Genomic DNA, 14,906 nt, shown 5'->3' with positions numbered 1-14,906 from the left:
CCTCGTCATCTGTCACCCATGTACCCAGCCCTCCATTTACCCTTTCACTATCCATTTCTGCAGGCATCCAATGATATTCATGTCTATCCTTCTACTCATGAATCAATCCAACCCTCCAAGGATCCATCCATAATTCACCTTTTTCTCCATCTTTCCATTAATCTCTCAATCCCTACTTCTATCTCCCCATTCCTTCCATCCTCTGACCTTCCTCCTCACCTGTGACAACATCGGTGGAGACACGGTCAATCCTTCTTTTGTCCCGCAGCCCATAGAGGTGGAAGCGGTACCGGCGGGATGGGGACAGCCCCGGCACTGTCACTGATCGGGACCCTCCATCAACAGCCAGGGCCTGGGGCTGGCCCTGGGCATCCCGGTACTGCAGCGTGAAGGAGTCGAAGGAGCCCTCGGGGACGCTCCACTGCAGCTGCACAGAGTTGGGTGTGACACTGGAGACCCTCAACTTCCCCAGCACCACCTGTCCCTGGTTAGCCTCAGTTTGGGGCTGCTCAGTTTGGGGCTGCTCAGGGTTGTGGTCTTCAGGCTGGGGCTCCTGTGAAGGTAGGGGCAGCTGCTCTGGCACTGCTGCATCTGTGATGGAGAGGGAATGATGACAGCCGTGAGAATCAACAAGTTCACTGAACCATCTATCACTCCATCATCCATCCACATTTTATTCTCCTGGACCATTCATTCCAGTATCCGTCATCCACCATCCCTCAATTCAACCACATGGGTTTCAATGTGGCTTTTCCTACGACTGATTATGTAGCTTCTTCTTCCATTGGATCATTCAATAATCAAACTGTTGATTGGATCTGTGAAACCCTAACCCCAACACCCATCATCATCGTTATCCATCCATCCATCCATCCATCCATCCATCCATCCATCCATCCGTCCGTCCGTCCATCCGTCCATCCATCCATCCATCCATCCATCCATCCATCCATCCTCCACTGTCCACTGTCCATCAATTGCCATGCCATTGTCCGTGCGCCATCCATTGTTCATCCATCTTCCATCACCCATCATCATCATCATCATCCATCCATCATGACAAGCATCAACATAATGATTTACCTATTCATCCACCCCTCTACCTTGCTAACATTCCTACACATCCTGCGCTACCAAACTGGGAAACTGGGGAGAAGTGGAGCCGCCTAGGAATGGAGGGATCAGTGACTGGGGATGGACACATAGTGGATCTATCCAATTAAATAATGATGATGATGAGTATTGGCTAATAGGCCAGAGGAAGGGTCAATGGTTGATTGGATGATGCTGGTGTCAGTGGGTACCGAATGGCATGTAGGGATGGCATTGGGATAGGATCCTTTGATCTCTCCATCTCTCCATCCATACAGCCACCTCTCCAACCCTTTCACTTTCTCATCTTCCCCCTCACCTGTGACAATGTCGGTGGAGACACGGTTGGTCCTTTTCCTGCCCTGCAGCCCATAGAGGTGGAAGCGGTACCACTGGGAAGGGGACAGGCCCGGCACTGTCACCGATCGGGACCCACCATCAATAGGCAGGGCCTGGGGCTGGCCCTGGGCATCCCGGTACTGCAGCATGAAGGAGTCAAAGGAGCCCTCAGGAACACTCCACTGCAGCTGCACAGAGCTGGGGGTGATGCTGGAGACTTTCAGGTCTCCCAGCACTGCCCGCACTGGGGGGACCTCAGTTTGGGGGTGCTCAGGCTGGTTGTCCTCAGTTAGCAGAGCTTCAGTCTGGGGCTCCTGTGATGTGGAGGGTGGCTCCTCTTGCTTGTCTGTGGCTGCTGTGCAGAGGAGACAGTGGTGGGTGTGGCTGTCCGTGTGTTCATATACATGTCCATCCATCATCTACTCAACTGTCCTCCCACCCATTGTCCATCACAGCCGTCCATCCATCATCTGTCCATCCCACCACTCGTCCAACACCCAACCCAACTCCCCACCCAACACCACATTCATGTCTCTGTTTCTTTCCCTCCACATTCCCCCATTGCCTTCACCCCTCCCAGCCTCCATTTCCCATGGACAATCTTCTGTCCATCAAAACACATATCTGGACATGAACCCTCCATCCACCCATCCATCCATCCATCCATCCATCCATCCATCCATCCATCCATCCTTCCATCCATCCATCCATCCTTCCATCCTTCCATCCTTCCATCCTTCCATCCATCCCACCTTTCCAACCACCCATCAACCCATCCACTTACTCCCTTCAGTTTGGATAGGAACCCACCCAACATCCAGACCAGAATCTCTAAAACGATTCAGTTTTTCATTCTTCATGGATAGAAAATCATGATGACGATGAGATGATGAGGATGAAGATGATGATGATGATGATGACGATGATGGATAGTGATAATGGATATTACTGATGGTCATGCATTGTTGATAACTGATGATGATGATGATGAATCATGATGATGGATGACGATAATAATGATGGATGATGGCAGGTGTTGTTCAAAAGGGTTGATGGTTGACTGGATAATGCCAGACTAAAAAAGTGCTTGATGTGGGATTGGTATGGGAATGGAAACCCTTGATTCACCCATCCCTTGATGTCACTACCTCTCGAGCCTTCCATCTATCTTTCATCCCATCTTTCCTCTGACTTTCCTGCTCACCTGTGATGACGTCGATGGAAACATGGTCAATCCTTTTCCCTTTCTGCATCCCATAGAGGTGGAAGCGGTACCGGTGGGATGGGGACAGTCCTGGCACAGTCACCAAGTGTGACCCGCCATCGATGGGCAGGATCTGGGGCTGGCCCTGGGCATCCCGGTACTGCAGCATGAAGGAGTCAAAGCGGCCCTCTGGGACACTCCACTGCAGCCCCACAGAGTCAGGTGTGATACTGGAGACCTTCAGCTCTCCCAGCACTGTGTGTTCCAAGGGGGCCTCAGTTGTGGGGGCCTCGGTTGTGGAGGCCTCATTTATGGGGTCCATTGAGGGTGGGGACAGATCCTCTGGGTCAGCTACAGCAACAACAGAGAGGGGACAATGATGGGTGTAGGCATTGGTATGTCGATCCATATGTTCATCCATCATCCACCCAACTATCCATTATCCATCATGCACCATTTCCTCCCAGTCCCTCTCACTATTCCCTCCTCTCACCCATCACTGAGCACCCATTGACCCCAGCCCCATTCAATGAATCACTGAGTTCCATGAACTCACAGAGTAGCATCTGCCATCATCCACCATTTTCATCATTGTCATAATCAACATAATCCATCATCTTGATTCATCCAGTATTCACCATCAATCCATCCATCCATCCATCCATCCATCCATCCATCCATCCATCCATCCATCCCTCCATCACACCACCCTCCCATGGTCCCAGCCATCTCTCCATCTCCAAGCTGTCTCTAGTTTCCCTGCCCAATTCCACCCATTGCTCCTTCTCCTCCACATCACCATCCACCATCAAGCAGTCACAAGTCCCAGAAAACATCCGCTTAATGATTGATACTTCCTGCCTGCCTATTGATCAACAACCCCCATCATCCTTGTATCCATCCATGCATCCATGCATCCATCTCTCTAAACCCAGTGTTCATAATGGAATCTCACAGTCCATCCATCCAGACTTCTTCAGCCACATGCCTATTCATCAATGGTTGTTCAGTCACCATTCATCCATCCACCCAACCCTCTATTCATCCCATCATCATCCAGTTCTTCTTCAAGCATCCAATGATCCTCAAGTTCATCTGTCCATCCTTATCATGATTCCACCCAATACTACACAAATGTATACATCATCCATTCTCTCCATCCATCTTCATGTCAGTCTCTCCACCTTTACAAACATCTCTCCAACTCTCCTCCTCTCTAAGATTCCCTGTCACCTCTTATGACATTGGTGGAAGCATGGTCAATCCTTCTGCCTCCATGAAGCTCGTACACGTGGAAACAGTACAGATGAGATGGGGACAGCCCCAGCACTGTAACTGAGTGGGACTTACTATTGACCAGCATGGGCTGGGGCTGTCCTTGGGCATCCTAGTATTATAGCATAAAGGAGTCAAAGATGTCCTCAGGGACAATCCATGACAGCTCCACAGAGCTGGGGGTGAAAATGGAGACACTTAGCACTCCTAAAAGCACCCGCACAAGAGGTGCCTCAGGTAAGGAAGCCACAGCTGGGGGCTCTTCAGGTCAGGGCGTCTCTGAGGATAGGGGCAGATACCCTGGCTCTCCTGCAGCTGCGATGCAGAGGGGATGATGATGGGCATAGGAATGTCTCTGTCCCTCCAAGCATCCAACACACCACCAAACCCATCCATCCATCCATCCATCCATCCATCCATCCATCCATCCATCCATCCCTCTATTGCTCCACTCTGCCACCAATGCATGCCATCCTCACATCAACCATTCCTCCATCCCTCCATTCCCCCATCCCACAATATATGTAGAATTCTTCATCCATACATCCACCCAGACGTCCTCCTCCTGACCTTCCCCATTACCTGTGATGACTTCGGTGGAAATATGGTTGATCTTCTTCCTGCCCCGCAGCCCATAGAGGTGGAAGCGGTACCGTTGAGAAGGGGACAACCCTGGTACTGTCACTGAGTGAGACCCGGCATCGATGGGCAGGGCCTGGGGCTGGCCCTGGGCATCCCGGTACTGCAGCAAGAAGGAGTCAAAGGAGCCCTCAGGGACACTCCACTGCAGCTGTACAGAGTTGGGTGTGACACTGGAGACACTCAGCTCGCCCAGCACCGCTCGTGCTGGGAGTGCCTCAGATTCAAGGGACTCAGTTTTGGGCTTCTCCTGTTGGGGCTCCTCTGAGGGCAAGGGTTCTTCGCTGGCTGCAATGGAAAGGCGATGGTAAAGGGCATGAAAAAACCTTGTGTCACTCCAAATGTCCATCCCACTACCAAGTAACCAATTCACCCATCCATCCATGTGTCCATCCATTGGAACATCCATCCATGCATCCATGCATCCATTCATCCATCCATCCATCCATCCATCCATCCATGCATCCATCCATCCATCCATCCCTCTATTGCTCCACTCTGCCACCACTCCATTCCATCCCCAAATCATCCACTCCTCCAGCCCTCCATCCCTCAATCCCTCCATATATCCATTATTCTTCGTCCATACATCCAACCATCCTTTCTTCCCTGCTTACCTGTCATGGTCTCAGTGGAGACATGGTCGATCTTCTTCTTGCCCCGCAGCCCATAGAGGTGGAAGCGGTACTGCTGGGAAGGGGACAGCCCCGGCACCGTCACGGAGCGGGACCCGCCATCGATGGGCAGGGCCTGGGGCTGTCCCTGGACATCCCGGTACTGCAGTGTGAAGGAATCAAAGGAGCCCTCAGGGACACTCCACTGCAGCTGCACAGAGTTGGGTGTGACACTGGAGACACTCAGCTCCCCCAGCAGCGCTCGTGCTGGGAGTGCCTCAGATTCGGGGGACTCAGTTTTGGGCTTCTCCTGTTGGGGCTCCTCTGAGGGCAAGGGTTCTTCGCTGGCTGCAATGGAAAGGAGATGGTAAAGGGCATGAAAAAACCTTGTGTCACTCCAAATGTCCATCCCACCACCAAATAGCCAATCCAGCCATTCATCCATGTGTCCATCCATTGGACCATCCATCCATCTGTCCTTCTGTCCGTCCGTCCGTCCTTCTGTCCGTCCGTCCGTCCATTCTTCCCATCACACAACCAACACACAACACAACCCCCTAGACAGTTCCACATCAATCTCTCTGTCTCTTTCTTAGCACATCTATCCAAGCCTTTATGTCTCCTGCTCCCATTTCCCATGGTCAATCTTCCATTCATCCATCATTCTATCCATCCTTGATGGATAGAGACAGAGGGAATCAAGGAAGGATAGATGGATTCATGATACTTGATGGATTATAGTGAAGGTGATACATGGTAGATGATGATAGATAATGGAAGGTGCTAGTCAATCGGATAGTGGAAGGGTTGATGTTTGATCAGATGATGCGGAGTCTATGCTGCTGACTGGTGGATATGTGATGGGCATGGGTCCTATGAGGAGTCTATTTAGTGATCTTTTCATCCCTTTGACCTTCAGCCTCACCTGTGACAGTGTCAGTAGAGACACGGTCAATCCTTTTGCCTCCACGCAGCCCATAGAGGTGGAAGCGGTACCGATGGGATGGGGACAAGCCTGGCACTGTCACCAAGCGAGACCTGCCATCAATGGGCAGGGCTTGAGGCTGGCCCTGGGCATCCCGGTACTGCAGCAAAAAGGAGTCGAAGGAGCCCCTGGGGACGGTCCAGTGCAGCTCTACGGAGCTAGGGGTGATGCTCGAGACCCTCAGCTCTTCCAGTACTGCCTTTGCTGTAGTAGCCTCAGATGTGGGGGCCTCAGTTTGGGGTTTCTCATGCTGTGGTTCCTCTGTGAGCATGGGCAGTTCGTCCGGCTCTTGTACAGCTCCTATGGAGAGGGGATGGTGATGGCTATTGAAATGCCTGTGTCTCTCAAATGTCCATTCCCCCATTCACTAACTTATCCATCCATCCATCCATCCATCCATCCATCCATCCATCCATCCATCCATCCTTTCGACTCATAGACAATTCATTTTGGGAACCAACATTGACCCATTCATCCATTCATCCATTAATTTATAGATAAAGTCATCCTCCCATCCATGTAACCATCTTTAAATCTCCTATCCATCCATCCATCCATCCATCCATCCATCCATCCATCCATCCATCCATGCATTGATCCCTGTATTCGTCCATTCCTCCACCACTCCATCCCATCCTCAAATCGCCCATTCCTCCATCTCTCCATCCCTCCATCTCTCTATATATCCATTATTCTTCATCCATACATCCAACCACCTTTCTTCCCGGCTTACCTGTGATGGCCTCAGTGGAGACATGGTCGATCTTCTTCCTGCCCTGCAGCCCATAGAGGTGGAAGCGGTACCGCTGGGAAGGGGACAGCCCTGGCACCGTCACTGAGCGGGACCCGCCATTGATGGGCAGGGCCTGGGGCTGTCCCTGGACATCCCGGTACTGCAGCGTGAAGGAGTCAAAAGAACCCTCAGGGACAGTCCACTGCAGGTGCACAGAGCTGGGTCTGACACTGGAGACTCTCAGCTCCCCCAGCACTGCTCTTGCTGGGAGTGCTTCAGATTCAGGGGACTCAGTTTTGGGCTTCTCCTGTTGGGGCTCCTCTGAGGGCAAGGATTCTTCGCTGGCTGCATTGGAGAGGGGATGATAAAAGGGTAAGGACATCCCTGTGTCTCTTCAAATATTCAAACTAGGACAACCCACTACCCAGCAGCCAGTCCACGCATCCATGTGTCCTCCATCCGTCTGTCCGTCCGTCCGTCCATCCATCCATCTATCCATCCACCTGTCCATTCTTCCCATCACACACCCAAAACACAACACAACCCCCTAGACAGTCCCACATCAATCTCTCTCTTTCTTAGCATATCTATCCACACCTTCATCCCGCCCACTCCCATTTCCCATGGGCAATCAGCCATTCATCGGTCACTGAATTGATCATAGATGGATAGAGGTTGAGGGAAGTATGGAAGGATAGATGCTTGCATGATAATTGATGGATGATGGTGATGGCGATACATAGTGGATGAAGATGAGAGATTACAATGGATAATTAATGGTTGCTGCTACTGATAGTGGATGATGGATGATGGAAGGTGCTGGTCAACAGGTTGGTAGAAGGTTTGATGCTTGATGAGATAGTGCTGAGTCAATGGCTGCAGACTGCTGGGTATGTGATGGGCATGGAATGCCTTGATACCTCCATTTTGTTATCGGTCCATCCCTTTGACCTTCAGCTTACCTGTGACAGTGTCAGTAGAGACATGGTCAGTCCTTTTGCCTCCATGAAGCCCATAGAGGTGGAAGCGGTACCGATGGGATGGGGACAAGCCTGGCACTGTCACCAAGCGAGACCTGCCATCAATGGGCAGGGCCTGGGACTGGCCCTGGGCATCCCGGTACTGCAGCAAAAAGGAGTCGAAGGAGCCCCTGGGGACAGTCCACTGCAGGCCCACTGAGGTGGGGGTGATGCTCGAGACCCTCAGCTCTTCCAGCACTGCCTTTGCTGTAGTGGCCTTGGATGGGGGGGCCTCAGTTTGGAGTTTCTCATGCTGTGGTTCCTCTGTGGGCAGGGACAGTTCTGCTGGCTCTTCTACAGCTCCTATTGAGAGGGGATGGTGATGGCTGTGGAAATGCTTGTGTCCCTCAAATGTCCATCCCCAACTCACTAACTCATCCATCCATCCATCCATCCATCCATCCATCCATCCATCCATCCATCCCTGTGTTCCTCCATTCCTCCACACTCCAGCCCATCCTTCAATCACCCCTTCCTCCATCTCTCTATCCCTCCATCCCTCCATATATCTATTATTCTTCATCCATACATCCAACAACCTTCCTCCCCTCCTTACCTGTCATGGTCTCAGTGGAGACATGGTCGATCTTCTTCCTGCCCCGCAGCCCATAGAGGTGGAAGCGGTATCGCTGGGAAGGGGACAGCCCCGGCACCGTCACGGAGCGGGACCCGCCATCGATGGGCAGGGCCTGGGGCTGTCCCTGGACATCTCGGTACTGCAGCGTGAAGGAATCAAAGGAGCCCTCAGGGACACTCCACTCTAGCTGCACAGAGTTGGGTGTGACACTGGAGACACTCAGCTCCCCCAGCACTGCTTGTGCTGGGTGTGCCTCAGATTCGGTGGACTCAGTTTTGGGCTTCTCCTGTTGGGGCTCCTCTGAGGGCAAGGATTCTTCGCTGGCTGCATTGGAGAGGAGATGGTAAAGGATAAGGACATCCATTTGTCCCGCCAAATATTCATCCCACCACACAGAAACCAATCCATCCATCCATCCATCCATCCATCCATCCATCCATCCATCCATCCATCCATTCATCCATCTGTCCATTTTTTCATTACACAGCCAACATACAACACAACCTCCTAGATAGTTCCACGTCAATCTCTGTCTCTTAGCAGTCTCTCACCCCTATTTCCCAGCTTCAGTGTTCCATTCATCCATCATTCTATCCATCCTTGATGCATAGAGGTGGAGGGAAGCATGGAAGGATAGATTGATGCTTGATAATTGATGGATGATGGTGATGGCATTACATGGTCAATGAAGATGATGGACGACAATGGGTAATCGATGGTTGCTGCTACTAATGGTGGATGATGGATGATGGAAGGTGCTGGTTAACAGGTTGGTGGAAGGTTTGATGCTTGATCAGATGGTGCTGAGTCAATGGCTGCTGACTTGTGGGTATGTGATGGGCATGGGATTCCTTGATGTCTCCACTTCCTTCCATCCCTTTGACCTTCAGCTTACCTGTGACAGTGTCAGTAGAGACACGGTCAGTCCTTTTGCCTCCACGCAGCCCATAGAGGTGGAAGCGGTACCGATGGGATGGGGACAAGCCTGGCACGGTCACCGAGCGAGACCTGCCATCGATGGGCAGGGCTTGAGGCTGGCCCTGAGCATTCCGGTACTGCAGCAAAAAGGAGTCGAAGGAGCCCCTGGGGACAGTCCACTGCAGGCCCACAGAGGTGGGCGTGACACCTGAGACCCACAGCTCTTCCAGCACTGCCTTTGCTGGAGTAGGCTCAGATGTGGAGGCCTCAGTTTGGGGTTCCTCATTCTCTTGTTCCTCTGTGGGTTGGGTCACTTCCTTTGGTTTTGCGGCGTCTCCTGTGGAGTGGTGATGGTAATGGATGCTTCTATCCAAATACCCATCCTAGCACTTACCAACCCACTCATTCATCCACACTTCCATGTTCTGGACCATCCATCCATCCATCCATCCATCCATCCATCCATCCATCCATCCATTCATCCATCCATCCATCCATCCATCCATCCATCCATCCATCCATCCATCCATCCATCTCTGTGTTCCTCCATTCCTCCACCACTCCATCCCATCCTTTAATCACCCCTTCCTCCATCTCTCCATCCCTCCATCTCTCCATATATCCATGATTCTTCATCCATACATCCAACCACCTTTCTTCCCAGCTTACCTGTCATGACCTCAGTGGAGACATGGTCGATCTTCTTCCTGCCCCGCAGCCCATAGAGGTGGAAACGGTACCGATGGGAAGGGGACAGCCCTGGCACCGTCACTGAGCGGGACCCGCCATCGATGGGCAGGGCCTGGGGCTGTCCCTGGGCATCCCGGTACTGGAGTGTGAAGGAGTCAAAGGAACCCTCAGGAACAGTCCACTGCAGCTGCACAGAGCTGGGTCTGACACTGGAGACACTCAGCTCCCCCAGCACTGCTCTTGCTGGGAGTGCTTCAGATTCAGGGGACTCAGTTTTGGGTTTCTCTTGTTGGGGCTCCTCTGAGGGCAAGGGTTCTTCGCTGGCTACAATGGAGGGGAGATGGTAAAGGGCAAGAACATCCATGTGTCCCTCCAAATATCCATCCAACCACACAGCAACCAATCCATCCATTCCACCATGTCTCCACCCAGCTATTCAACCATCCATCCATCCATCCATCCACCTGCCCATTCTTTTCATTACACACCCAACATACAGTACAACCCTCTAGACAGTTCCACATCCATCTCTGTCCCTTTTTAGCACATTTATACATGCCTTTGCATCTCTCGCCCCCATTTCCCACGGTCAATCTTCCATTCATCCATGATTCTATCTATCCTTGATGCACAGAGGTGGAGGGAAGCATGGAAGGATAGATTGATGCATGATAATTGATGGATAATGATGATGGCGATACATGGTCAATGAGGATGATGGACGACAAAGGGTAAGTGGTGGTTGCTGCTACTGATGGTGGATGATGGATGATGGAAGGTGCTGGTCAACAGGTTGGTGGAAGGTTTGATGCTTGATCAGATGGTGCTGAGTCAATGGCTGCTGACTTGTGGGTATGTGATGGGCATGGGATTCCTTGATGCCTCCATTTTGTGATCAGTCCACCCCTTTTACCTTCAGCCTTACCTGTGACAGTGTCAGTAGAGACACGGTCAGTCCTTTTGCCTCCACGCAGCCCATAGAGGTGGAAGCGGTACCGATGGGATGGGGACAAGCCTGGCACTGTCACCAAGCGAGACCTGCCATCAATGGGCAGGGCTTGAGGCTGGCCCTGGGCATCCCGGTACTGCAGCAAAAAGGAGTCGAAGGAGCCCCTGGGGACAGTCCACTGCAGCTCCACGGAGCTAGGGGTGACGCTCGAGACCCTCAGCTCTTCCAGTACTGCCTTTGCTGTAGTAGCCTCAGATGTGGGGGCCTCAGTTTGGGATTTCTCATGCTGTGGTTCCTCTGTGGGCAGGGACAGTTCTGCTGGCTCTTCTACAGCTCCTATTGAGACAGGATGGTGATGCCTGTGGAATTGCTTGTTGCTTCAAATGTCCATCCCACCTCTCACTAACGAATCCATCCATCCATCCATCTAACCATCCATTTTTCCTTTAATCTCCTGGACCATTAATTCCTGCACTTATTATCTCCCCATCCATGTAACCATGCACCTTTTCTGTCAACTTCTTCTTTAATCTCACATTCTGTTGAGTCATCAAATTATTCACCCTCTGATTTGACATGTCAAACCACCAACATTATGCCCCCAACAATCATGCATCATCCGTCATTCATCATCCATCCATCCATCCATCCATCCATCCATCCATCCATCCATCCATCCCGCTGACCTTCCATCTCACCTGTGATAATGTCAATAGAGACGCGGTCAGTCTTCTTCCTGCCTCGCAGCCCATAGAGGTGGAAGCGGTATCGCTGGGAAGGGGACAGGCCCGGCACCGCCACTGAGCGGGACCCACCATCGATGGGCAGGGCCTGGGGCTGGCCCTGGACATCCCGGTACTGCAGCATGAAGGAGTCAAAGGAGCCCTCAGGGACGCTCCACTGCAGCTGCACAGAGTTGGGTGTGACACTGGAGACTCTCAGCTCCCCCAGCACTGCCTGCAACACAGGGGCTGCCGATGGGGGGGTCTCAGTTTGAAGTTTCTCATGTTTTTGCTCCTCTGAGGGCAGGCGTATCTCATCTGGCTCTTCTGTGCCTGCAATGGATGATGGCATGGTGGCATGGTAATCCCTGTGTCCATCCAATCATCCATCCCACCACCCACCAATCAAAGCATACATCCTTCCATTTACACTTTTATCTACAGGACTATTTATTCCAGCACCCATCACCTACCCATCCATCTAATTACAGGTCATACAGTCAACATTTTCCTTCAGCTCCTTTAATCTCACCAAGCATTGGGCCATCCAACCACCCACCCACTGATCTGACATGTCAAACCACTGGCAAACTGCCCCAACAGCTATCATGCATTATCCATGTTCATCCATTCATTCATCCATCCATCCTGATTGGTTCAGTCAGTCCTTGAATACAATCCTATTTGAATACAATCCTACATCCCTATTCCCCTACACTCACCCCATCACTCATAGCAAAAACCAGCCATGGGCTCAGCCACATGTGCATCTGTGCAGCCATATGTCCATTCAGCATTCATCCATCCAATCCACCCAGGAGGCCCCTCTCTATTGATATATCATCCACCACCATCCATGCATTCCCCACCATCCCACTATCCTTCAACCTACCCAACCAACTAACTCACCCAGGAGCTACCATTCATTCAGTCATCAAACCATTCCTCATTTCTTCCTCTGTTCATTCATCAATCCATCCATCAATGCATCCATCTTTCACTGTAACCCCCCTGACCTTCCCTGCTTACCTGTCATGACCTCAGTGGAGACATGGTCGATCTTCTTCCTGCCCTGCAGCCCATAGAGGTGAAAGAGGTACCGCTGGGAAGGGGACAGCCCCGGCACTGTCACCGAGTCTGACCTCCCATCGATGGGCAGGGCCTGGGGCTGGCCCTGGGCATCCCGGTACTGCAGCAAGAAGGAGTCAAAGGAGCCCTCGGGAACACTCCACTGCAGCTGTACAGAGCTGGGGGTGACACTGGAGACCCTCAGCTCCCCCAGCTCTGCCCGCACAAGGGGGGCCTCAGATGCAGGGGACTCAGTTTGAGGTTTTTTATGTTGGGGCTTATCTGAGGGCAGAGGCAGCTCCTCTGGCTCTGCTGCAGCTGTGGTAGAGAGTGGAGAGTGACGGTTGTGGGAATGACAGTGTCCATCCAAACATCCACCCCACCACCCACCAACCAACCCATTCATTCACAGAGCATACCATACACCTTTTCCTTCAACTCCTTCTTTAATCTTACCTTGCACTGGGTCATCCAACCACCCAGCCACTGCTCTGATACATCAAACCACCAACAAAATGCCCCCAACAACAATCATGCATCATCCATCCATCCATCCATCCATCCATCCATCCATCCATCCATCCATCCATCCCTTGATCCCTCCATCTTTCCACCTACCCATCATCCTTCATCCACCACTCTACCCACCCTCTCTGACCATTCCCCTTACCTGTCACGGCCTCAGTGGAGACGTGGTCAGTCTTCTTCCTGCCCTGCAGCCCATAGAGGTGGAAGCGGTACCGGTGGGATGGGGACAGCCCGGGCACTGTCACTGAGTCTGACCTCCCATCTACAGGCAGGGCCTGGGGTTGGCCCTGAGCATCCCGGTACTGCACCATGAAGGAGTCAAAGGAGCCCTCAGGGACGCTCCACTGCAGCTGCGCAGAGCTGGGGGTGATGCTGGTGACCCTCAGCTCCCCAAGTACTGCCCGTGATGGGGAGGCTTGAGATCCAGGGACCTCAATTTGGGGTTTCTCATGCTGGGGCTCCTCTGAGAGCAAGGACTGCTCCTCGGGCTCTGCTGCAGCTGTGATGGAGAGGGGATGGTGATGGGTGTGTCCATCTGAACATCCATCCACGCTTTCATCTCCTGGATCATTCATTCTAGCTTTCATCATCAACTCATCCATTCAGGCACGGTTCCTTGCATGCACCTTTCCCTTCAACCAATTCTTTAACTTCTCCCTCATTTGGATTATCCAGCCACCTAAGCACTGATTTGATACATCAAACCTCCAGCAAATGTATGTATTTTGTATTGCCAACACCCATCATCCATTCACCATTGATCATCATCATCATCATCACCATCCATCATTGCCCATCACAGTCACCATCCCTCCATCCATCCATCCATCCATCCATCCATCCATCCATCCATCCCACCCACCCTACCATGCTGTTATGCATTCTCCACCCCCGATCTGGTGTACTTGGGATTGGGGGAAACTGGGGACAGTTTGGGTAGAAGGATGGGGGATGGTTGATGGGTGATGGATGATGATGGCAACAATGACGATGGGTGATGATGATGAAAGTGGGTGTTTGATAGCAGGTGAGGATGGGATGAGATGGGATATGTTGATCCCTCCATCCATCATCTATTAATCCATCCACCCTTACCTGTGATGACATCAATGGAAACACGGTTGATCCTCTTCTCACCCCTCAGTCCGTAGAGGTGGAAGCGGTACCGGTGAGATGGGGACAGCCCCGGCACCGTCACCGAGCGGGATCTGCCATCAATGGGCAGGGTCTGGGGCTGGCCCTGGGCATCCCGGTACTGCAGCACAAAGGAGTCAAAGGAGTCCTTGGGGACAGTCCACTGCAGCTGCATGGAGCTGGGGGTGATGCTGGTGACACTGAGGTCACCCAGGACTGGCCGGGATGGACGGAGCTCTTCTGGCTCAGCTTTGACTGCAATGGATTGGGAACCGTGTGGGCACAGGCATCTTTCTGTCCATTTACATGGTCATCTATGTCTCCAGCCCTCCCTCCATCTATCCCTCTCTTATCCCTCCACCTCTCCATCCATCCCCTCCTCCATTCATGTCTCCATTCATCAGTCTCTCCATGCCTCTA

The 14,906-nt window shown here is 52.1% G+C and overlaps 1 protein-coding gene across 11 annotated transcripts in view; it reads right to left on the bottom strand.

Annotated features, from left to right (window-relative positions):
- Positions 1-14,906, bottom strand: part of LOC110481232 (tenascin-X-like) — a 29,521-nt gene that overhangs the window by 8,536 nt on the left and 6,079 nt on the right. For 5 of the 11 annotated variants that reach the window (XR_014950633.1, XM_085564195.1, XM_085564196.1 and 2 more), the window contains 16 exons: positions 14,448-14,741; positions 13,495-13,851; positions 12,786-13,142; positions 11,733-12,089; positions 11,011-11,370; positions 10,065-10,409; positions 9,373-9,732; positions 8,457-8,801; positions 7,844-8,203; positions 6,882-7,226; positions 6,089-6,448; positions 5,167-5,511; positions 4,493-4,837; positions 2,636-2,986; positions 1,412-1,786; positions 220-591 (listed from right to left, as the gene is read on the bottom strand). Coding sequence is in view for 10 of the 11 variants with exons in the window: in XM_085564195.1 (XP_085420321.1) it covers positions 220-591; positions 1,412-1,786; positions 2,636-2,986; positions 4,493-4,837; positions 5,167-5,511; positions 6,089-6,448; positions 6,882-7,226; positions 7,844-8,203; positions 8,457-8,801; positions 9,373-9,732; positions 10,065-10,409; positions 11,011-11,370; positions 11,733-12,089; positions 12,786-13,142; positions 13,495-13,851; positions 14,448-14,741 (5,628 nt within the window). In the remaining variant the exon portion in view is untranslated. The remainder of the gene's footprint in view (positions 1-219; positions 592-1,411; positions 1,787-2,635; positions 2,987-4,492; positions 4,838-5,166; positions 5,512-6,088; positions 6,449-6,881; positions 7,227-7,843; positions 8,204-8,456; positions 8,802-9,372; positions 9,733-10,064; positions 10,410-11,010; positions 11,371-11,732; positions 12,090-12,785; positions 13,143-13,494; positions 13,852-14,447; positions 14,742-14,906) is intronic. The other 6 variants (XM_085564193.1, XM_085564197.1, XM_085564198.1 and 3 more) reach the window with 6 other exon arrangements.

This window comes from Lonchura striata, chromosome 32, assembly GCF_050655825.1.
Source record: "Lonchura striata isolate lonStrDom1 chromosome 32, ASM5065582v1, whole genome shotgun sequence".
Taxonomy (NCBI): domain Eukaryota; kingdom Metazoa; phylum Chordata; class Aves; order Passeriformes; family Estrildidae; genus Lonchura; species Lonchura striata.
Note: the sequence above shows the minus strand (reverse complement) of the source record. Positions and strands in the feature narration are given on the sequence as shown.